General features: G+C 35.3%; 1 protein-coding gene across 9 annotated transcripts in view; it reads right to left on the reverse strand.

Moving 5' to 3' along the window:
• Nucleotides 1-24,280, reverse strand: part of INTS6 (integrator complex subunit 6) — a 109,312-nt gene that overhangs the window by 23,602 nt on the left and 61,430 nt on the right. For all 9 annotated transcript variants that reach the window (XR_014255897.1, XR_014255898.1, XR_014255899.1 and 6 more), the window contains 12 exons: nt 20,909-21,034; nt 19,327-19,481; nt 15,399-15,551; nt 14,372-14,504; nt 13,346-13,440; nt 11,436-11,546; nt 10,180-10,395; nt 8,001-8,127; nt 7,013-7,155; nt 6,564-6,795; nt 1,571-1,945; nt 100-193 (listed from right to left, as the gene is read on the reverse strand). Coding sequence is in view for 5 of the 9 variants with exons in the window: in XM_082434400.1 (XP_082290526.1) it covers nt 100-193; nt 1,571-1,945; nt 6,564-6,795; nt 7,013-7,155; nt 8,001-8,127; nt 10,180-10,395; nt 11,436-11,546; nt 13,346-13,440; nt 14,372-14,504; nt 15,399-15,551; nt 19,327-19,481; nt 20,909-21,034 (1,960 nt within the window). In the remaining 4 variants the exon portion in view is untranslated. The remainder of the gene's footprint in view (nt 1-99; nt 194-1,570; nt 1,946-6,563; nt 6,796-7,012; nt 7,156-8,000; nt 8,128-10,179; nt 10,396-11,435; nt 11,547-13,345; nt 13,441-14,371; nt 14,505-15,398; nt 15,552-19,326; nt 19,482-20,908; nt 21,035-24,280) is intronic.

The following is a 24,280-nucleotide window of genomic DNA, read 5'->3' on the forward strand; positions in this document are numbered from 1 at the left end:
CATGCATAACAACACAAGTGTAAAATAGATACTGTTAAAATACCAACTATAGAAAACTGGGGACTCACTGCATATCATAATGTACAACAGATTATTTACCTTGATGCTTCTTTAATGACATTTTGTAAAAATATTAGTCTTGTTTGTAAACTGCCTTGCACATGCTTCAGTAAAGTGAAGATCCTTTCATATTCTTAAAACAAGAGAAGCAAAAAGAAAAATTAAGTGGCTTTAATTTGCACTCTTATTCAATATTTTTCTATTACAGTTTACTACATCAAGATATACTAAGACAAAACCAAATAGCTTTTTAAACACTGCTTTTTTTTTGGTAAAAGTTCTCAATAGGGTATCAAATATAAAGCTTAGAAGGATGAGTAAACAGCTTTTTGGTAGTGCCGCAGAAAAATAAGAAGTGTCCTTTACAAAAATCCATCCTTATGACAAATTTCTAAATAAACTACAGCTAACCTGGGGAGTGGATAAAATAGAGGGGGGGAAAAAAAAAAGTTAAGAGTGCTGTCTCACAGGAATAAAGATGCAGATGTAGAGAATGGACTTGAGGACACTGGGAGTGGGAAGGGTAAGCTGGGACAAAGTGAGAGAGTAGCATGGACATATATACACTACCAAACGTAAAATAGATAGCTAGTGGGAAGCAGCCACATAGCACAGGGAGACCAGCTCGGTGCTTTGTGACCACCTAGAGGGGTGGGATAGGGAGGGTGGGAAGGAGACGCAAGAGGGAGGAGATATGGGGGTATATGTATATGTATAGCTGATTCACTTCGTTATAAAGCAGAAACTAACATACCATTGTAAAGCAATTATACTCCAATAAAGATGTTTAAAAAAAAAAAAAAAAGAATACACACATCGTAATTGGTAGGAAAAAAAAGAGTGCTGTCTCAGTTTCAAGTTTTCACATAAAACTCTGCCAAGAACTATAAGCTCCTAAATGGCCGGTACTGAGTCTTACCCACTTCTGGACCACCCAGGGGCCACCGCACCATCATAGCAGGTGATCTGCCAACATCTTTGGAATGAATGTCAATAATATTGAAACTTTATCTCACAAAGTTCTTCTGTACTCATATAATAGATAGCTTTCATAATTTTAGTTTTTTGGCCTAAACACATCCCTGAGCACTATTATAGTTTAAATCTTAAAAGTTAAGATGGTAGGTAGGTACTATGCCTAGAACTGTACAGATACGAAGTCATTTAATAGTCACTACCTCTGTCTGGGTTTGCCGTTACCTTAAAATTCCAGTTGCTGGTTGCCAGAATGCTCAAGACTACGGGTTCCTGTCATGGTAGGAACCACGTGTATCTGTGAGTTCCTGCTCTGCTCTGTCCCTCCTACTCACCACACCGAACACAGTACTTTGGATATAGCAGATATTCAGTAAGTGTTTGTTGGCTGAATAAAGAACCAAGTCTTATATAGCTCATATGTTGTTTAAGAGTGACCTAAAATCAGATCTATGCTTTAGTTTATTTGACTTTTTTTTTTTTTTTTGAGCACAAACAGAAATCAAATCTGATGTTTGTCTCTAATTATACATACTTCTTCCTGGCTTTCGGATCTCTTTCATTATTTGTGCTTTTAGTTCAGTGTTGACCTCTTCATGGCTTCTGCAATGCATCAATTTCTTTCCTTTGTTGAGTGAAGATGCTGGTATATTCTCTTCAGGACATTGTTCTTTATCTCTTGGCTCCTCATGATTTTCTAAAAATCCACCAACATTGAGGTCATTAGTTCCTAAGTGGTCATGACCGAGAGCCTCTGTATGATTGGTTGGTCGTTCCAGTAAATTGGCTGGAGAAGAAGATGCTGAAAATTCACTTTCCATAGCATTTGGTGTAATATCTGATGAAAGTTGGTCTGCAACGTGATTTTCAACCACATCATCTACTGTCGAATCATTAGTGGCTTCTGAAACTAAAAATAAAAATAAGAAAAAAAAAAATGATGAGAGCCAATTTCAAAGCACACAGTAAAGAAAACTTCAAAGAAACAATATTACAGCAAATCACAACTGATCTCCCTGACTGATGCAAATTAACAATTTGATATGGTTTTTAAGCTTTACCAAATATATGGTATATTTCAATGTGAAACATTCACAATATTTTAAAAACCTGTACAATTTTTGCCCTTAGGAAGAAAAATAAAAGCCAGTTTCAAACAACTTTTAGTTCTCTGCTTTATTCTATGGCAATTTTATTGAATAAGTAGGTTTTTAATGCTTTAGGGAAATATATGTGATCAAGATTATCATGGTTATCCTTTTATTAGAGAGTACTAGTTCGCTCCAACTTACCTCTACCTTGTAAGTTATTACCGTTTAGAGGCAAAAGTGAACACAGGGAGTTTAAGCGGATCAATATTCTGCATCAACATACCACCAAACTTCCACAGCGCCCCCTTTTCTTATAACCGTCCATATAGTCTTCATCACTTGAGCAGTGAAGAATAGCTGGTGCCCACTTCAGTTCACTAGACTACTAGACTTAAAAAGCTTGCAAGCTTACTACTCAATATTAGATTATCGCATTTGCTCCTCACAGAAAGCAGCTAAATTCTAAGTTCTCTGATTGCTCACCAAACCACCAGGACACCAGCTGAATTCATCTCTTTACTGTTCAAAATGTAAACTCATCCCCACAAAAATTCCCTGAACTTCTGACTCCCTCTCTCCTAAATCCTATTCCATGATGTGCAAACTTTACTGAATATTCTCTACATTAACTCCTGCTTTAATCGAAACCCAGCTCTCCTGCAAAGAAACTGCTGTCTCTCAAACACTCTCCATGGACTTAAAATAAGGATGTGGGGCTTCCCTGGTGGCGCAGTGGTTAAGAATCCGCCTGCCAATGCAGGGGACACGGGTTCGAGCCCTGGTCCGGGAAAATCCCACATGCCGCGGAGCAACTAAGCCCGTGTGCCACAACTACTGAGCTTACGCTCTAGAGCCCGTGCGCCACAACTACTGAGCCTGTGCTCTAGAGCCCGTGAGCCACAACTACTGAGGCTGTGCTCTAGAGCCCGTGAGCCACAACTACTGAGCCTGTGCTCTAGAGCCCGTGAGCCACAACTACTGAAGCCCGCGTGCCTAGAGCCCGTGCTCCGAAACAAAGAGAAGCCACCGCAATGAGAAGCCCACGCACCACAACTAAGAGTAGCCCCCGCTCGCCGCAACTAGAGAAAGCCTGCGCGCAGCAACAAAGACCCAATGCAGCCAAAAATAAAATAAAATTTAAAAATGTATAAAAATAAATAAAAAAATAAGGATTGGAGTCACTAATCCCTTCACCTTCCAATGCCACTTCAGGAACATTTCTCCATGCACTCTTGAAAAACTCTTGCTCTTTTGAGATTTAATTATCCCACTCAACTCATCCTCTCTCTCCTCATCACTATCTTTACTGACCTCCAGAGCACTCCCGTGGTCACGGATGTCCCCGGCACCTGGTTCACAGACTTCCTTCCACCCCATGTCCCTTGGGACATCATTCTAGGTCCTTACTGCCCAAAGTGTGCTTTGTGGACAAGCAGCATTAGCACCATCAGAGAGCCTGCTAGAAACGCTCGTCTTGAGCCCCACCCCAAACAAGGTATCAGAAGCTGTAGTTTAACCAACCACTCCCCCGACCCCCACCTGGTTTCACATACACATTAAGGTTTGAGAAATGCTGTAGTATGTGACATCCATGTCTAAGGACATGGCCTGCTAAGAACCTGGCCTCCCAATTCCTCCATTTCTCATCTCCAAGGAACTTTTCCACCCACCCATTTGCTTCTCAAGTCAAACACAAATTCAGGGATGGAGGCATGTGTAACCCTCATCTTTGCAGTATTCCTACTATTGCTCTTGAACTCTGCCAGACATTGACTCCAGCAATTCCTCTACGTTCTCTCTCATATTAATCAGATTCCTTCTAGATATCCACTTTCTTATCTAACTTATCTCCCAAAATGCATCACTTTTTAACAGTGTCCTAAATTCTCTCATTCTATTGTCCTCCCATGACATCTGCCAAGCAAAAATCCCAAATTTGATGATGCAATCTGTCTTCTTGCTGCAGACTCACATGTGGAATGATGAGCAGGCACTACTGGAGAAATATGACCCAGCTCTACAGAGTGGTCACACTCACCACCTGTACCTGGATCTTAGCACTGCCTAGCAGTCTTATTACAACCTTTTCTCCCTCTACCACAAAAAAAATCATTCGAACCTTCTCCACTTGTCTTAACATCTCTGACTTTCCCAATGTCTCCTTCCTCTCAGTAGTACACATCACCTCCAACTTCACAGAGGAAAGCAAAAGCAGAAAGAAGGTGAACTTCCTCGACTTCCCACCATTAAACTTGTGCCCACTACACCCATTCGGCTTTAATGGAAGAAGCCTTCTCAGTGATTTTGTGATTATACTTTCTCTCATCTTTATTTTCAGCTGTTCCCTCTCTATTGGCTCCATCGCACCAGCATTTAAATATATTCAACTCTGTCATCTTAAAGACCTACAGAACTATTCCAGTCCTCTCAAATGACTTGTTTAAGAAGTATTTGAGACCACCAACCACTCAATTCTCTTTCCATTTAGCTTCCATAACACTAAATTATTCTCTATTTTCTCCTCTTTCTTGGATTCTTCCTTCCTTCTCAATCTCCTCTTCTGAACCTTATTTCTCCTCTTAACTTTGGTACTTTCAAAGTTCTGCTCTAGGCTTTTTCTTGTTTCCCTTGGTTACTCCACTGGGGCTTAAGGCTGCCTCCCTACCGATCTCTCTAGCCCAGTCCTCTTCTTGTAAGTTCCAAACTCAATGATCCATCTTCTAACTTAGGAAATCCACTTGGCTATCTAACAGACACTTCTAAACTAAACTCATTCAACCTCTCTTCTTCCACTCCACCCCTGACACACTGAAATACCCAGGGTCTATCAACTCCTCCCTTGCCCTGTCTCCATCATCCAACCAGTCATCACCAAGTCCTTTGCTGATATATCCAAGTATTTCTCCAATACAGGCTCTTCTCACAGCCATACTCCCAGGTAACCACTAGCTCCTCCCTGTGCTTCCTAACTGGTTTCTGTGCAACCGTAACAACTATTTAACGCGTCAAATACCCGGTCACTGTCCACACTCTCCCATTACCTTATATAGTTTCTGTTTGTGGAAAGTTCGATTTTCTTTGATTCAGGGTCCAAATCAGACCTGGACATTGCAATTGATTTACATGTCTTTTAACTATCTTTTAATCTATAAAATCCTTCTGTACCTCTTTTTTTCTATGCATTTTTTTTTTTCTGGAAAAATACACACACCAGATTCTTTGTCCTATACAGTTTCGCACAATCTGGATTTTGCTAATTTTATCCCTGTTTTGTTGTTTAACATGTTTCTATGTCCCTTATATTTCCTAAAAATTGGTAGTTAGACAGAGAGGCTTGGTCAGAATGATGCTCAGTAGTTTTTTGGGGGGTGGGGTGGGGCGGTGGGCAGGACTACCTCAAAAGTAGTACTGTGTAATTCCATCAGGAGGTATCATACTTGGTTTCTCCCCAGTTAAGATGTCATTAGCCATGAATGATCACTACCTACAATTAATGAATCCATTAATTAAGGGTTCCCTACATCAATTCTCATTCTTCCCTAATAATATTCCACACAGTAAAGTCAGCCTGGTCTTTATAAAACGCTAATCAGATCAGATCACTACCTCTTTAAAACCTTTCAGTGGATTCTCATTGTCCTTCGAATAAAGTCTAGAATCTTTATAATGGCTTCCAAGACCCTCTATGATCTAGACTCTGCACGTGTATTTTTCAGTTCTCACTTTGCCTCATTCCCAGCAACCCTTGCTATAACCAGCATTCTTTCAGTTCCCTTAATGCCCTGCTCTTTACCGCATGCCTCTGCACATACCCTTCTTAGACTACTACTGAGGCACAGGCAAATGCACAGCTTTAGTTTACTAATTCCCATTCATCCTTCAAGTACTGGCGTAAACAGAACTTCCTCAGTAAAGCGCCTTGACCCCACGGACTAAGCTAAATCCTCTTGCCAAATACTTCCACAACACACCTGACTTCCCTTTTGTAACATTCATCACACTTCTAATGAAATGTTCAATGACTTTCTTTCCTCACTCATTATAAATAAAGGCAGAGATCACTATTGTCTTGTTCACTGCTATACCTCAATGCCTAGCACTGTCTAAATTAGCATATCATTTAAGAATTAGTTGTTGAATTAAACTGAAATTGAAAACCATCTTTCTGTGGGTGTTGATAATGCCCCTTTAAAAACTGTTATTTTTAAATACTTAAGATTTGCAAATGATATTTCAAATCATGATAGCTATTAAGCATAATGAATATATGAAATGTTCATTAAAAAGACATAAAAATGATTACATGCTAATTTAGAGTAAACAAATATCTTCTCTAGACACTCTTGGACCTTATCAATTTTTTCTATAATATATTACAAAAATCTTTCCCATGAAGAACCAAAGAGCAGCAAATAACATTTAAAGAAAAACTCTTACTTTTATGAAGAGGAAGGGGTTTAAGAAGATCTGGCTGTGCTTGAGTCATAGGTACAGGTGGTCCTTTTCCTCCAATATGATTGTTCACAACTGGATTCTGTTGTCTGCCTCTTAGTAGTGGAGACATACAGCGACGTCTTTTAGGGATGCCTTGCATATTTGGTTCTCCAGGTCGTTTATGTTTATTTTGAGGTCCAGCCACAAATTCATCTGCCTCATCTATCATCATACCCTATAACAAAAAAGAATATAATTTCCCTAGCTTTACATACAGTTTTTAATCGCACAACTAATTCCAATTCCCATTAAAATAACTATATTTTAACTGTTGACATTTATTAGGTATTCTACCAAGAAAATAGCTTCAGCTTTCTTTAATTAAATTAAGAACTGCTCTCTCCACAGTGCCTACCGCAAATAAATTATATAATGGAACATTTCAAATTTACCTTTTTATCCAGCTTAAAGGGGTTGCCAAATGTATGCAACCTTCGAGGCTGATCAGGATCAAGTTCTCTTAGTGGAGAAGGTACTTGCTTGAGGTATTCCTGGTAATTCCCCATTTGTGCTATAGGAACACTGTGCACTTGATCTTTTCAAACAGAATAGAGCAAAGACAAAAGTTAACCTCACTAAAACTACCTTCCAACTAGTTATCAAATAATGTCTTCTTATGTATGAATGCTCTCTGGTTTATTCTAGTCAATCTTTCCTTACCACATATTATAAATTATTTTGCCACCATTATAAATATTGTGACATAAAATCTTGAGATTTTTTTTAAAATAAAATTTTAAATACTTGATTTTATCTTCTAAGCAAAGCAAAAATATTGCAGTTAATTTCAGTGTATAGAATAAGCATATGTGTAACCTTTCTATGAAAAGGAAATGTCTCTTCTACTCTATTCCAAATAAGCAGAATTTAATTAAAGCAGAATTTACAGAAAAGAGATATCACATAGATGACCCTTTTTATATAAAACTATAGTTGAAATGCTTACGTGAGAGTTGGCAAAGGGTTAAGTTCTCATCTGACTTGATTTGTAGTAGGTGCCATGGGTACAGTTGAAGGAAATACCAGAATATGACATATATTGGCCATCCAGAGTTAAACTAGTTAAACTACCAGATACTAGTAGATCACAAGAAAATAATTTTGTTTGTGCGTGTGCCTGTATATGTGAATGTATGAAGAAAGCCAAAAAGGAAACTAAGCTGCTAACAAAGGTCGTTACCTCTGGGGAATAGAATTTGGGGAAACAGTGATGGTAGGAAGAAGTGTAGAGAATCAGGGATGACTCACTTTTTACTTCATTCAGTGAGAATGTAATACTACTGTCATAATTCCTTAAAAGTTACAATAACACTCTACGTATTTCCAGTGTAAAGAAATAAGTTTACTGAAGAAATACCAACATTAAAACCATGATCTAACCTTCATCCTGTCCTTTAAGAAATCTGCGGGTGCTCTTCAAAAGATTAGATCTCATTCTTGTTAAGTGATCCAAAAGATTCCGTCTTGGTATGTCATATGCATTTCTAAATGTCTGTGGCTTCAAATCCTGTTAAAAAAGATTTAAAGACAAGATTTATTTTCAAACATAGAAATAAGAGACTAAAATCTCTAGCCTGCAGCATAGCTTTGAAAATAAGATACACAAGTTAACTAACTAGCTTAAAAAAATAAGATACACAAGTTAACTAACTAGCTTAAAAAAATAAAGAGATATGATGCAATCTTACTGTAATAACAGTACTGTAATAACCAAAAGATAAAAATTTGGTAGTGAGGCTCAACCAAATAATCTCAAACTCATATCTGTCCAAGATTTTATTACATATTCTGGCTAAGAGAAGCAAATAAAAGCTTTGATGTATAATTTACATACCATAAAACTACCCATTTTACATAAACAGTTTGATGAGTGTTCATAAAGGTATAGCTGTGAAACCACCACTACGATCCAGTTTTAGAATATCTCCATCATCCCAGAAAGTTCCTTGTGCCCATTTGTAGTCAATCTCTATTCCTATCCCCAAGCAACCACTAATCTACTTTCCTTCTCTCTACATTCCTTTTTATAAACGGAATCTTGCAATATGCAATCTTTTCTATCTGGCTTCTTTCACTGAGCATGTTTTTGAGATTCAACCATGTTGTTCTTGTATTGGTGTCTATTCCTTTTTACTGTCTTTTCCTTTTTACATGGATATACCATATCTCTATCCATTCACCAGTTGATGAACACTTGGACTATTTTCAGTTTGGGGCTATTACTAATGCTGCTATGAACATTTGCATACAAAGCCTTTATATACACATATTTTCATTTATCTCGGTAGATACCTACAAGCAGAACTGTTGGTATACAGCAATATTTACCTGTCCTAAGAAACTGCAAACTATTTTCCATCAATAACGTATAAGAGTTCCAGTTCTAGTGGGCATAAAGTGGGATCTCATTATGGTTTTAATTTGCATTTCCCCAGTGGCTAATAATGTTGAACGTCTTTTTATGTGCCTGTTCAAGTTTGTATATGAGCTGTCTGGTGAGCTGTCTGTTCAAATATTCTGTCTATTTTTTTAATTGGATGTTTGTCTTTTTATTATTGAGTTCTATGAGTTCCTTATATATTTTGAAACAAGTTCTTTATTCAATACATGCTTTTCTCCCAGGCTGTAGCTTGCCTGGGAGAAACATCAAAGTTTCTTCTGAAGACAAAAATTTCAATTTTAATGAAGTTCAATTTATCAAGTTTGTGTGTGTGTGTGCTTTGTGTGTTGTATTTTAGAAATCTTCATTGACCCATAATCCAACATCTTAAAGATTTCTTCCTGTTCTGTTGTAGAAGTTTATAGTTTCAGTTCTTACGTGTATGACTATGATCACTTCAAGTAATGTGAGGTAAGGGTCAAGTTCATTATTTTGCAAATGGATAGCCAATTGTTCCCACGATATTGGTTGAAAAGACTGTCTCCTAACCCACTGAATTATTTTGGCACCTTTGTTAAAAATTAATTGACTCTACATGTGAGGGCCTACTTCTGTTCTACTGATCTATATATTTTTCCTTATGCCAACAACACAACATGTTGATCGCTGTAGCTTTACAGTAACTTTTAAAATTAGATAGTGCAAGTCTTCCAGCTTTATTCTTTTCCAAAATTGTTTTAGCTACTCTAGGACCTTTACACTTCCATATAAGTTTTAGAATCAGCCTATCTGTTTCTACAAAAAGACTACTGGGATGAAGATCTTTTTAATGAGTATTCACAAAGCATTTCAGGATCATGCTGTGTACCCAAGGTTAGCAGTATAAAAGTACCAAACTACAGTGAACTCTACCGTTAACTATGTAACTTGAGGCAATCTCTAAGCCTGTTTTCTCGTCTATAAAATGAACGGGACGGTTTGCTCTTTGCAGTCCATCCATTCATCCACTCACCATGTACAGTGTTTAACTCTAAAATCTAATGATTCAATAATAATATAATTGATCATTATTCTGCGGAGGTACAGAAGTTCGGACAAACTGAGTATCAGTTAACAGAAAATTTGCCATATTCAACAATATAACAGACTATATCAGTACTAAATTCACATAACCATTACCTTATTGAGTAAAGCAACTTGGAACCCAGTGTATTCTTTCATATTAAGGTCTAGCAGTCTGTGAGGAACATCCTCTGAAATTCCCTGGAGCAGCTGTTGAAAATCTTTCCTATAAGCCATTGATAAACCATGTGATCTGCTTCGGACTTTAATTCCAGTTTCCTGTACTACTTTTTTGCCTACAGAACTGATGACTCGATCAGATTCTATTTTCGCCTAAAACAAAAAAAACACAAAAGTTGTCTTGACATAATCTGAAGTGGTAAATTAAATGCTAATAGTTTTGGTCTTCCATAAATTAAGTATTTATTATATTTTAAAAGTACATAAGAAATTAAAAACTCTACTTAAGTAGAGAAGTTTATGTCAAGTCCTTGGTAGACTGAACATAGTTTAAACAATAATGTCTTATGATTTTAAATCATCACAATTCTTACCTTTTGGAGCAGGGTACACAAACACAACTTCAATTTATTTTATTTATTAAATACCCACTACACCTAAACCATGAAATGTAAATGTACCCTAAATAAGAATATATATTTCCAATTCAGAGGTGAAATAAAATTAGAAAAAATAATCTCATCAATATTTACTTAAAGACACTATTACTAGCACATAACTAAATGTTCATAGATATGGCAAACACTGATGGAGTTTTTCACTGGAAAGCAAACAGCAATATTCTGACTCTTTCCAACCTACATTTCAATTAGCACTTGAAGTAGAGATGGCAGAAGTACTGGAAAAATTGTGTTTTATACAATTTTAATAACTTGGCAGTCAAAGTGTATACTGCTTGACTACTATAGTATCTATTAACGTGATTTATGCCCAAAATGACAAAATTCAGTATTTTTACAAATATTTCAAAAGAAACTCCCATTTTGAAAGAAAAAGCTATAGGTTTAAAACATAAAGCAAAAGAAACTGACTTTTTTGTCTAAGAAAAACAACTTTCTAACATAAATTTCCCAAAAGAAAACAGAGAATGTTCACATACAGGAAGGCTAGGACCACATTAATAAAGCCATTTTCACAAACTAGGAATTAATTGCTTGAAATTATCATTTCAAAACATAGCATACCATGTACTTGAGACAGAATTATGTTAATATATGATATATGTGGTTTTAAAATGTAATACATTAATATGATGGAATTCTATTAGAATCATCAAGAACTAACATCTGGCCTATTGACCACCTTAGCCAAAACCATTCAAAATACTTAATGGCTCTATTTCTTAACATTACCTGCTGACTCAATTTTTTGAGGTATGAAATGACACTGTAACTAAGTCCATATTCCATACTGTCTGCTATTAGGTTAGGTGCTCCCATCATTCTAACAGCTTTCTTCAAAGGCTATAGGAAAAAAGAAAATACCACTCAATCCTGAGCTTGTCAAAAACTTATAGCTATATGTATTGTCAATTTTGAAAATTTCACCTCCCAAAATGTCTCCTTTTCTTCAATAAGAGTCACATAATCATATTTGTACTTCATTAAAATGTTTGTCAGTGGTATGAAAGGCAGTTTGAAATACTAAACGAGGATTAGAGGCTATAGTAACAACACCCAGAGCAAGAATGGGTGAAGCCCTGGACTTCTTAGCATCATTGGAGACACTAAGTTTGGAAGAAGAGGGCAGGAGACACATTGCAGAGGTTGATTTGATAGAACTTGGGTAGTAAGTAGAAAGAGGAGTCAAGGAAAACAGAAGATTTCTACCTTGGGTAACTGGAAGGGTTGTGGCTCGACCCCTCACTAGCTTTGTGACCCTGCACCAGGTAATATAACCCCTTTGTGCCGTAAGTTTCTCATTTGTAAAATGATAATAGTAGTATCTACCTCATAGGGTTGTCATGGGATTAAATGAATTAATACATGAAAATACATCTGGCACACAGTAAGCATTCAGTAGGTATTAATCATTACTACTATTATCATTAGCTGAGCTGAAAAAACAGAAACAAGCTCTGAAGGAAAAATGAGGAGGCAAAAATCATCGAATATTTACTATGGATGTGATATAGTGATTTTCAATTGTAAGGACTAATTGAGAACCACTTTGTGCAAGGAAAAATATCACTAGCAGGACTGTCTAGACCATGTGAATGGGACAGAGTCAGAAGAAGGATGATAAACACCCAATGACATACTAGAAAGTGCATAAAAGCACTGGTGTCAAACTGGAATCAAATCCCAGATCTGATACTTAATATCCATGTGGCTTTGGCTAATTCCTCCCAGTTGCTATGAAACATATGAGTCAAACATATGCAAAGTTCATATTCAAGTGTTTCTTCCTTTTCCCTCTCTTACATAGCAGGCACTATGTGCTAGACACACACAACTTTTCTCTTACAACTATAACATATGATTTTCAAAGCTCAAGAAATTAGTGTTCTTATTAGGGACCATTTAGAAAGATTAGTTACAGTCAAATACTGTAACATTCCTGCAGTAAAAGCAGAAGTAATGTTTTAAAGTGCTTTTAGTGTAGGTCTTTTTGTTAAGAAGCTACTTTTCATAAAATAAATAAAGTAATATATTTAATAATATATGCATTATTGGTCCTATCTATTATGATACACTAGGTTTTAAGTAATATTTCTGGAGATTTAGGGAATAATGCAACACAAACCTTTTTTTGTACCCTTAAAGGGAAATAATTATAACACTGCAATTTAAAAAGGTAGTATAACAATTGAGGTTAAAAGCTTAAATTCTAAAGCCAGGCTGCTTGGGATTGAATTCCTGACCCCCAAATATTAGCTATGTAGCCTTGGATGAATTATTTAATCTTTTAGTGCCTCAGTTTCCTCATCTGTGAAATAAGAACAGTGATTTCTGCCTCGTAGGGTTACCATATAAATTAAATGAGGTTAATACATGTAAAGTGCTTAGGACAGAACCAGGCCTGGGTAAGCATTATATATATATATATATATTTTTTTTCTCATTATCATCATCATCATCATTATTCTGCAACTCACTGAAACATTTCTTTCCCATTACATTTATATGGGTCATTTGTACACTCAATTTTCATGACATTTATTTTATAACAGCAATAAATAAAAGTTTTAATACCTATAGTAAACTATAAGCATAATATAAAATTTTATAACAAGTTCTATTTTTAACAATAATATTCTTACCCCAAGATAGTAGGGAGGCATTGTCTTCAAATAACTTTCAAATGACTGTCTCCATTTCAATGTTGGTTTTGCCTTATGTACTTTAAACAAGTCATCTATAAATTTATAATGTGAACAAACTATCATCATTCATTGCTTTCACACATGAAAATCAAGTCAAATAAGTTTCATTTTTAAAGTCTGCTTTCTTATTTCTATAAGAGAGAGAGGAACATCTGACCTATATTTTTAACAAAATTAAAGGTGGTAAAATTTTTGGTTCTGGCATTTTTGAGTAGTAATACCACTTTAAAAATAAAAAGGTGCCAATTATGGTCTAAAATTAAATGTAATAATAAAGGTAGAACCAGGAAATACACAAGGAAAATCTAGATATGAAACAGATTTAAAGACAGAAACAAAGTATGCATGATGTTTTCTATAAAATATACCTACTAATATTTTGTCTGTAACCTTTAAATCTGATGCAGTTCCATGAAGGGAAAGATGTCTTCTCCAACAGTACCCCTCAAAAAATTATAGCCAAATGGTCCCCAGAAACCAACTTTAGGCTTATCATATTATTTTAGAACAAATTCATCATTTAAAAAAATTTGCCAAATGAAAATTAAAAGTATAGATAAATCCTTAGAGAATACTCAGATCTTGTAAATATGATATGCTTCTACAAAATGTCTAATTATTTACCGAATACAAAGCCTGCATTACTAATTCTAACTATGTAAGAAATCTAACTGCAAAAAACTTAGAGAATACTTAATTTAGAAACTTAAAATATAATATCTTCAATAGTTTGCAGAATCAAAGGTAGTTTGACACTGACTTTCAATTTACCAGAAACATGCACAGGTTGCTATAACACAACCTTATACAGCTTCAGTATTTTAGAGTATTAAAAAAAAAAAAATCTTCATTAATTTCCAGAAGACAAGAAAACTTAGAAAGGGAGGGATGTTCCCAAAGTTTGTTTTTAGGAAAAATCTGTACTTATGCTAAGCCACAGAGAATGTGATGAGAATAACTTACCTAAAAGGGGGAGGAGGACTGGGTAATTGTAAGGCATCACAAATAAGTTGACACAGTTCAGTGCTGTACTGGCTTTCAAGTAACCAAACGGATGGCCAAGTTCGCTATATTTTGCACTATTGCTCACATATACCTGTTAAAAAGGAGTAGTTAAAACTTCACATTTAATAACCTTTACAGAATGTTATATAAACCACGGATTCAATTTAACTTTTTAAGAAACATCAAATTAAATTTTTAGAGATTCTCATACTGAGTGAAGTAAGTCAGAAAAACAAGTATCATATGATATTGCTTATATGTAGAATCTAAAAAAAGGCTACAAATGAACTTATCTACAAAACAGAAATAGAGTTACAGATGTAAAAAATAAAACTTATGGTGTGGGGAGTGGGGAGGGATAAATTGGGAGACTGGGATTGACACATACACACTGCTATATATAAAACAGATAACTAATAAGGACCTGCTGTATAGCACAGGGAACTCTACTCAGTACTCTGTAATGGCACATATGGGAAAAGAATCTAAAAAAGAGTGGATAGGGCTTCCCTGGTGGCGCAGTGGTTGGGAGTCCACCTGCCAATGCAGGGGACACGGGTTCGAGCCCTGGCCGGGGAAGATCCCACATGCCGCGGAGCAACTGAGCCCATGAGCCACAGCTACTGAGCATGTGCTCTGGAGCCTGCGAGCCACAACTACTGAGCCCGCGTGCCACAACTACTGAAGCCCACACGCCTAGAGCCCGTGCTCCACAACAAGAGAAGCCACCGCAATGAGAAGCCCGTGCACAGCAACGAAGAGTAGTCCCTACTAACTGCAACTAGAGAAAGCCCGTGCGCAGCAACAAAGACCCAGTGCAGAAAAAAAAAAAAAAAAAAAAAAGTGGATATATGTATATGTATATGTATAACTGATTCACTTTGCTGTACACCTGAAACTAACACAACATTGTAAATCAATTATACTCTCAATAAAACTTAAATAAATAAATAAAATTTTAAATCGCTATAGTCGTTCAGCTCACCTGCCAACAGGTTTGAGGAGATTTTCTTTCCAGGATAAATTGAGTCAGCGGTGAAGGTTCCAACTCATATTTGTCAAAAGGCAATTTGTCAATAACCATCGGTTCACAGTCTGTACAGGAAAACTTCACTACAGGATGAGACGTACGAGGTGGCTAGAGGGGAAAGTCTTATTATTACTCTTTCACAAAGTACCAGAAACAAACTCCTTTTTAGTATCCCTCACTACCAAAGTTTACTGTTTCTCAGTTTTGCTAGTGAGAATTTAATTTACTACCAAAAGCACCACTAAGCTGAAAGAAAATACTTAAAAATGTAATGCTTAAATTATATAATAGTCACAAGAAAAAAAAACACTTCAAAATCTATACAGAATTAAAATTTTTGTTAAGTCTTAAAATCAAATTTATCAGAAAAATTAAATGCAGAATTTTGGAATTAAATAAGTGCTCATTAATTTTTATATCTAAGAAACAACTAATGTAATAGAAACCTTCGTAAGTCCTCAGTTGTAGCAATTTAACTACTTGGCTTCCAAACTGATGACACACATTGATCAGTACCAATTTTTGAATATACAATAATATTAGGGCATATATATATTTATACTTGTAAATGATTAATTTATAGGTACATAATAAAATATATACCAAAATAATATTAAAAATAGAAAAGAGTAAACATACATAGAAGTTCTAATGCTTTCCTTCCCTATTCCAGCAGACTGTATTGGTTACCCCTGTGTTAAATACACCCTACTTTGGAGGCCCTGTTGTAGAGCTGCAAAAACCACAATACTTTAAAGGAAAAAAAAAAACAAGTTACTCTATTTCCCCCTTAACAGTCTCCTTCCTAAAAATCTCACCAAGTGAAGACTGGTGAAGAAAATATGAGCTATGAAGAAATAATGTGAAATTTCATAGCTATAAAGGACTCCTTTTGGCCTCAGTCACTATCTACATATACTGGTGGCTCCCAAATCCACTGTCGAGGGACCAGATCGCTCTCATTTCTCTTATGTATCCAACTACCTACTGTATATAACCTGAATTTTCTATAGGTCCCTCAAATATATTATTACCCAATTCATTATTTCACCCCCAAACCACAAAACCTGTTCTAAAAACCTAGATGTTAGCCTTAATATCTCCCTCTTATCCTCCATACTTAACTGTCACAAAGAATTAGATTAAATGATACCACAAATTCTAAGCCACTTAGCAGAACACATAAACATGGCAGATGCTCACTATTTTAGTTACTGCCCTCTGTCAATGCTAAATTCTCATCTCTCTAAAAATTTACCTTCTATTTCTTACCACTCTAATTCATGCCTTCATCATTTCTCAGACTAGATGAGTACAACTGTTCAGTTTTAATTAGTCTCCCTAATTAGTCAGCCCCCTCCAATCAATCCCATGGCCATGAAAGATAAATATTATCATGTAATTTTTCTAACTCAAATTATTGGGTAAAAATAGCAGCCAACCACCTAAAAATAGGGCCGGATTCTTCTCTTTTAATATTGTTTTACAAAGAGCCTTGACAATACGGTCCCCATCTGCCTTTTAACCACCACACCATGTACACCCTGTGCTCCAGCCATACCAAAACGACTTTCAGTTGCCCAAACAGATCATTATCTTTCATGTCCCGGTGTTTCATATGTTATCACAAGCTGCTTTACTATTTTCTCCCTTGCATAATGCAAACAAACTAAGTTTTGAAGACTGAACTGGCAAGGCAAGTACCAACCTCTAAGAAACTTCTTCCCTGACACAGTCTCACCATGTACCCCAAACACATACGAGGCAGTTAGGCACCACCTCCTCTGAGCTCTGCTCTGCCCCCTATGACACTCAGCACACTGTACTCTATTATGTTTATATGGCTGACCTTCCTATGGAATGGTAAGGTTCCAGAGGGGAAGTACTGTTTTGCTCCTGTGCCTAGCATGTACCTGACACACAGCGTATCGAATGGGTCTGTGAAACTCACCTATTTTTTTGGATGACAATATTGAGATCCAAAAAGAAAAGGGGGGGGCATTTATTATTTCATTTAATCCCCAAGATAATCCTATGAGATAGGAGTTATTATCTCTGTTTAACAGATGGGAAATTGAGGCTTAGAGAAGATAATTAACCAAAGACACATGGCTAATAACTGGTAGAGCCATGATTCAAATTCAGAACCAGTCTCTAATAAATCACATTTGATTTCAGTATTAATACTTCTTATATGAAATACTATTATTTGTAAAAATTTCATTTCCCCTGAAATATCCTTCAGTTACTAAATTTTGCCAGTTCTTTCTAACATTCTCTCTCTTTTTTTTTTATCATTCTCTCTTCCATCATCTTTTAATTCAAACTCTTATATTAAGTGAACCAAAGCAATAGCCCTCTAGGTAAATAGCTTACCTTCCAGTTCATGTAACAACCACCAGATTAATTTTCCTAAAGGAACACTCTGTTAAAAGTGTCTTCAGTTCTATGAACCCTATTAAGAAAAGCTCAAATTCCTTAACTTTGCATGTAAAGTCATGAGCAATTCGGTTTATTTAATAGTACTCTCAATGTCCTACATACATATTATGACCCACCTATCCTCACAGTTACTTTCCATTCCTCTAAATTCACCTTGTTCTTTTTTACTTCCATAGTTTTTTCTCACACAGTTTCCTCCTCCAACTGAAATCCTACCGACACTTCAAAATCCTCTATGGCTTGTAACAATTTGTAATAGACCACTAGAGCAATACTAATAGATAATGCTTGTGATACTGGTTTTGGATTTCTTCCTATTAGGACTTAACAAGTACCATATGTACTACTGTAGGTGTTAAATAAATATAGTAGAATGAATAACCAACAATATAATATTTCATATAAATATGATATCTGTTCTGTAAGAATTTTGAAAGGGCTCTAGAAGAGAAAGTAATATGACCAAAGAAATTGAGAGCTTCTCTAAAGCCAGACTAAAAAACTATGATGGTTCAATCCAAAAAAGAGAGAAGATACCTCACTGAAATGTATAAAAACTTAATTTCATGTACTACATTAAATCCCTAATGAATAAAGGAAATATCACTTTATAGACCTTGTACAGAATAAAAGTAAAAATTATCCTAAAGAGTTGATATCGGTTTAAAGCATAAAAGGTTTCAAAAAGAGTTCAATTTAATTCATAAATGATAGCTGCATGAAACATTATTAAAGACTGCTTAATGATCTTTGAAATACAACTCTTATCTTCTAAGGGTAACATCAAAAGAACCACTGTCATATCCCATGGCGTCCTCAGTTACTACAAAAAACACTAATCTGAAAAAAGGGTATTAACAAGATTTAATCGATATTTGTATAAATTTACCCTATTATTATAAGAACCATACAGTGAACACTGATAATTCACCAGGATCATTCAACAAGCCTCACTGTTTCTAAAAATAATTCCTATAAACAAGACCAGAAAATCTTTGCTACCTTAAACGTCCAGACTGAAAACACTGACTATAACTAAAACTATGCAAGTCAACATGAATTTCTAAGACTAAGTCCTAAAAGATTGCAGGCAAACCATCAGAATTATTTTCTAAGCCTTCATTTAAACTGTATATTATGTCCCAGAGAGAAATCCTCATGTTACATTAGATTTAGAATCCGAAGAGAGGCTCTTGTTATATCTATGCTTCTGTAACCAGAGGCCAATAATAAAAGCATAAGCATAGTGTTAGATTCTAAAGGAGACAGATGCCTCTTCTCTGTCACTTCCTGATGAACAATACAGCACACTAAAGCAAGTAACAGCGCTTGTCTAATTCCTATACAACAGCCACACCTCTAACTGACAGGAGCACTTAAAACTAGTAGGAAAAGCAGTTAACGGTTACTATTACAAAGTCACAGTCTCTCTGGTACTTACTAGTGTTGGAGAATTCTGATCTGGCCAGAAGGACTCTGGAACAGGCCAGTGACCTATAGGAACCCCAGTTTTAGGATTTGGTCTGACATATATGAGTTTGTGACAGCTATGCCAAGGCTGAGATCCCAAAGGCCTTGATACATCTGGCTGCCCATCTACGGCAAAGAAATCAAAGCAAAGAAAGTATATATCATTAAAGGAAAAACATAAGCAGTTAAATTATATCTACTATTACTTAGTAAAAATGTCTTAATACTTGTTCAATTCTGGATTTTCCTATTTTTCTTAAATGGTAGAATACTATCATGACTAAGGCTTAACATTTAGATTACATCAGAATTCACTAGAGAGTAACATCAGCACATTCCAACTATGAGTTCAATAGGTGAAAGGAGGTCCCACAGCATCTTTTGCTTGTCCAATCAGAATATGTAAAACATACTTTACGGCAGATACTTGTTTAACGAATGACATGTTTTCCCCCCTAGATGATAAGGGCAAACACTCAATTTCTTCACCATCATGCTTGGCTTAGTAAATACTAGGTAAGTATTGCTAAATGAATATTTCTTTAAAATCAATCTTTTTAACTAAAGCCTAATAACTAAAATGAAAAGTTAATATGCAAATCCAGATTTGAGGTGCCTACCTTTAATCTAAAACAATTCTAGAAAAAGTAACTCTCTTTAACAGTTCAGTAAACATTCACTTAGTACCTAACTCTAAGCAAAAGTCCTAAAATAATTTAAAAATAAATATATTCCATGTGTAACAATTCAAATTTTTTTTAAGTTTGTTTTTTTAAACCAGACACAGTATGCGATTTATATAATCTTACCATCTTCTGCTCCTTCCCTATAATCCCTTCTGAGGGTACCACTTTCTCATCTCTATGACCTTTCTCTTCTCCCAACTACCCACTCCAGTGGATCACCTCTGCCAGTGCCATTAATGACTTTCTAATTCTTGTCATAAGCTACATCATACAAGGCAGAAGGTCCAGATGTAAACTCTCCATTGGTTCTGGTAAAACTCCTTATACCCTCTGGCTAATATAAATAGTTCATCATCACAAAATATTAGCATAAAGCCAGGTGGGGCTCAGCTAGACTTTAAAGGATCAAGCTGAATGGCAAAGGCTGGTTTCTCATTTTGGGAACCACACCAACCATTTGGCTCTGATCAGTCTGATCTTTAGAAAAAATGTAGCTAAGGAATTAAATAAACACTTAGGGTTGAGCACTCTTGTGAATTAAGGGACATGGAAGAAGCATATATACTGCAGAGAGTCAGCGTTACAGTACTAAAAAGGAAATATGCTAATCTGTAAATGTTTAAAAAGGGTTTTGGCGCTTATAGATTTTCAGACTATGAACAACCAATATAAAAAGGCGATGCTACCAAACCACTAGCATGTTACCTTGACTTTCCTATTTAATCCTCCCTCTTTACCAACAGCTGTTCTGTCATCTTAATAATTTGGCCTTAACATTGACAAGGCCAAATCATAATAATTTTTCAGTTCTAGTTGAATACTTGATAAATCCAGTTTAAAATGTCTATAAGGGAAGTACAATAATACCTTCTACAGGGGAAGGATCTGGTCCTGCTTTCTCAAAGTTTATTACCACTCCACTTTGTACTTTCTGCACCAAGGACTCCAGACACTGATTAAGCATTCTTGGAGAACATACAGAGTATGAACGGCCTGAAATAAAAAGAATAAAGTTGCAAAAATTCCTACTTTTAACAAAAAAGAACCATAGTAGGGTTTTTGACAATACTGATTAACAAAAGTTCAATGATAAAGTCTGACCTTTTCATTATCTAATAGAAGAATAACAAAACAAAAATAGCTATCTTCAATCAATCAACAATTCCATTTTGTGAGTATGTAAATTTTTTTTGTAATTAAAGGTATGTGGAAAATAGAAATCTTTGTGTGAACAAACCACAATGAAAAAAATCATTATATATATACACAATGTATTACATGAAATGAGATTTTAAAATATATATAAATATAAAAAACTATCTCCAACTGTTTTCCAACACAATTTATCTTTATCACACATATACAACATCTGGTAACTAACCCCCAAAAATCTTACTCCTGCTTAACAAAAGTATTATCACTAAAGATTAATGCTAAGGACATAGATGATACTCAATAATTATTTAATTGATCTGCTGGCAGGTACTGCATATTTTAAGTGTTTGCACTTTTATAGATAGTAGCATGTGCTTTTCTGAATTTCATTTGCCTTACATACTTAGAAATTACCTATCTTAAGTGAATTTCCCTCTTGAATATTTTAACCTATAAAATGTTTAGTTCAGAAGCATTAAAATGCTAGCGATTAAGAAAAAATACCAGTGAAAAGACTTCTTAAACAGGGATTTTTCAATAAATATATCTAGACCTGTGCTGTCCCATACTGCAGCCACTGGACACATATGGCTACTGAAAACTTGAAACACAGCTAGTCCAAATTGAGATGTACAGTAACTATAACATACACACCTGATTTTGTAGATGTAATATAAAGATAATGTAAAATATCTGAATAATTTTTAATTACCAATTTCACATTGAAATACTTTGTATATATTGATTTAAATAAATATTATATAAATTAATTTTACCTGTTTCTTTTTAGTTTTTTGGTTTGTTTTTTTTTTTTTTTTTTGGCTGCGCCACTCGGCTTGTGGGATCTTAGTTCCCCAACCAGGGACTGAACCAAGTCCCTCGGCAGTGAAAGTGCAGAGTCCTAACCACTGGACTGCCAGGGAATTCCCTATCAGTTTCTTTTTAATGTGACACTATAAAATTTATAATTATATATATAACTTATATTTCTATTATCTGTACTGATCTAGACCAGTGCTGAAAACCATGACAACTAAAAATCTTTAATCAAACATCTTACAATGTTATTTGCAATAAGCTCAATATGGAAAAGTCCTATTCCTTAAGAAATTCAACCAATTATTACCAAACACGTTATATTATTATATTTGACATATCAAATTACTCATATCAATTTATACTCAACATGTGATTTGCTAAAGGCTACTCAGAAAAGAGAACATTAGGCAGTAGAGTGATTCAAATCCTCAAGAGTCAGCTTAGAATAACAAGTATCATATAACAAATGGCTTACCTGAATACAACGAGAGCCATACTTATAAAACTACCCACCAATTACTGAGTGTCTATGTACCTGGCACTATTCTAATCACTCTATTAATTTATCCAATCCTAGCAACAATTGTATTGGTTACTTTCTCCATTTTACAAATGAGAAAACTAAAGCATGGAGAGATTAACTAATTTATTCAAGTTAGTATAGTAGTGCAGCCAAGATTCAAACCCTTACAAGGTATTAGACACTTTCATCTGGATATACCTTCTTCCCTGAAAACCATGATGTTAATTTGAAATCAATATTTAAAATAGAAAGCCTATATGGAACCACACTTATTTGAAAGAATTGGCAAATTAAAGATTTTTTGAGTCAATTTAAACATGTACATAAAACAATACATAAAAAGGCTGATGGTCTCAACACAAGAAGTATTTAGAAGATTATATAAAGGTTCAATATCTTATTTCATGATATTTAAGCATATTCTCAAGATGTTAACAAAAACAGAAGTTCTTAAGTATAAAATTGTGGCAATCCTCTCTACTCCCCTAACCTGTGTCATCAACTAATTGATTAGGAAAATATAAGTAAAGAAGTTATGATCTTAGCATGAAATAAAATTACTAACAAAGACATTTTATGAAAATTGGAGAAAAAATAAACTTGAGTCACTTAGAAAATAACAAAAATTCATTAATTCTTTTGAAAGTTAAAGCAAATTTTGCCATCTTTACAAAGTGAACCTATAACCTATGTCATGTTTCTCTCATTCTTTATGTCAAAACTCACCTCTTGGAATGTATAACACCTTGTAATGAAGGATAAAGTTTCTGGGATCACTAATAATATTTGTGAGAAAAGCACATACTTTCAAGTCAAGAAGCTAGCTCATTTGTGGTTAGAGGATCCCCCCAAGAAATCTAAACATAGTGAGTCTGAAGGCAGTAAAGTGAAACAAAGGAAAAAACAAACTTTCCCCCAGAGTATACTAGATTAGCATTTTAGTAAAATGGATAAGAGACAAAAGGAACATTTCTAAGTTGGGCAACAGTCTTTATAGAGGCTAAGAAAGTTAAATTTATTTAATCTAGAAAAGTCTTACAATTTTTATAAAAAGCTTTTTATCCTCAATACTTCCACCAACATGTCTATTAGGCATTTTTAAAATTTGATATCATACCTGCACCTCTCCCAAACCTGCTTCTCCTCTGAGTAACCATCTCAGTACTTGGCATAGCCATTCACCTCCAATTGTTCAGGCCAACTGAATCATCTAGGAATCAGCCTTGATTCCTTCTTCCCTCATTGCCCTCAGTCCCTCCTTTCCATCAGACCACCTCTCACCACCTCCAAACCTAACACTTTAGATCAAAGTACTATCATCTCTTCTAGTCTCCCTGCTTCCATTCTCACCACTTTACAGTATAGTCTCATCCAGCAGCTGAAGTGATCTTTCAGAAACAGAAATCAGATGTCACCTCTATAAAAAGCCCTCCAATGACTTCTCATCACACTTGGAAAATAAAAAATATTTATTATGGCCTAAAAGGCTATTCAATACTTGGCCCTTGCCTACCTCTCTAAACAAACCTGTTACTCTCTACTTCTCCCTACATAAGCTCCAGCCATATCAGCCTTCCTGTTGCTCCCAAAATCATGGGGCATGTTCCTGCTCTTATTATTTCCTCTACCTAGATCTTTGTATGGCTTACTCCATTATTCAGATTTCTGTTCAAATGCTAACTAGACTTACTGTGGTGACCATTTCACAATGTATACAAATATCAAATCATTATGTTGTACAC

This window comes from Balaenoptera physalus (genome assembly GCF_965194825.1).
Source record: "Balaenoptera physalus genome assembly, chromosome: 18".
Taxonomy (NCBI): Eukaryota; Metazoa; Chordata; class Mammalia; order Artiodactyla; family Balaenopteridae; genus Balaenoptera; species Balaenoptera physalus.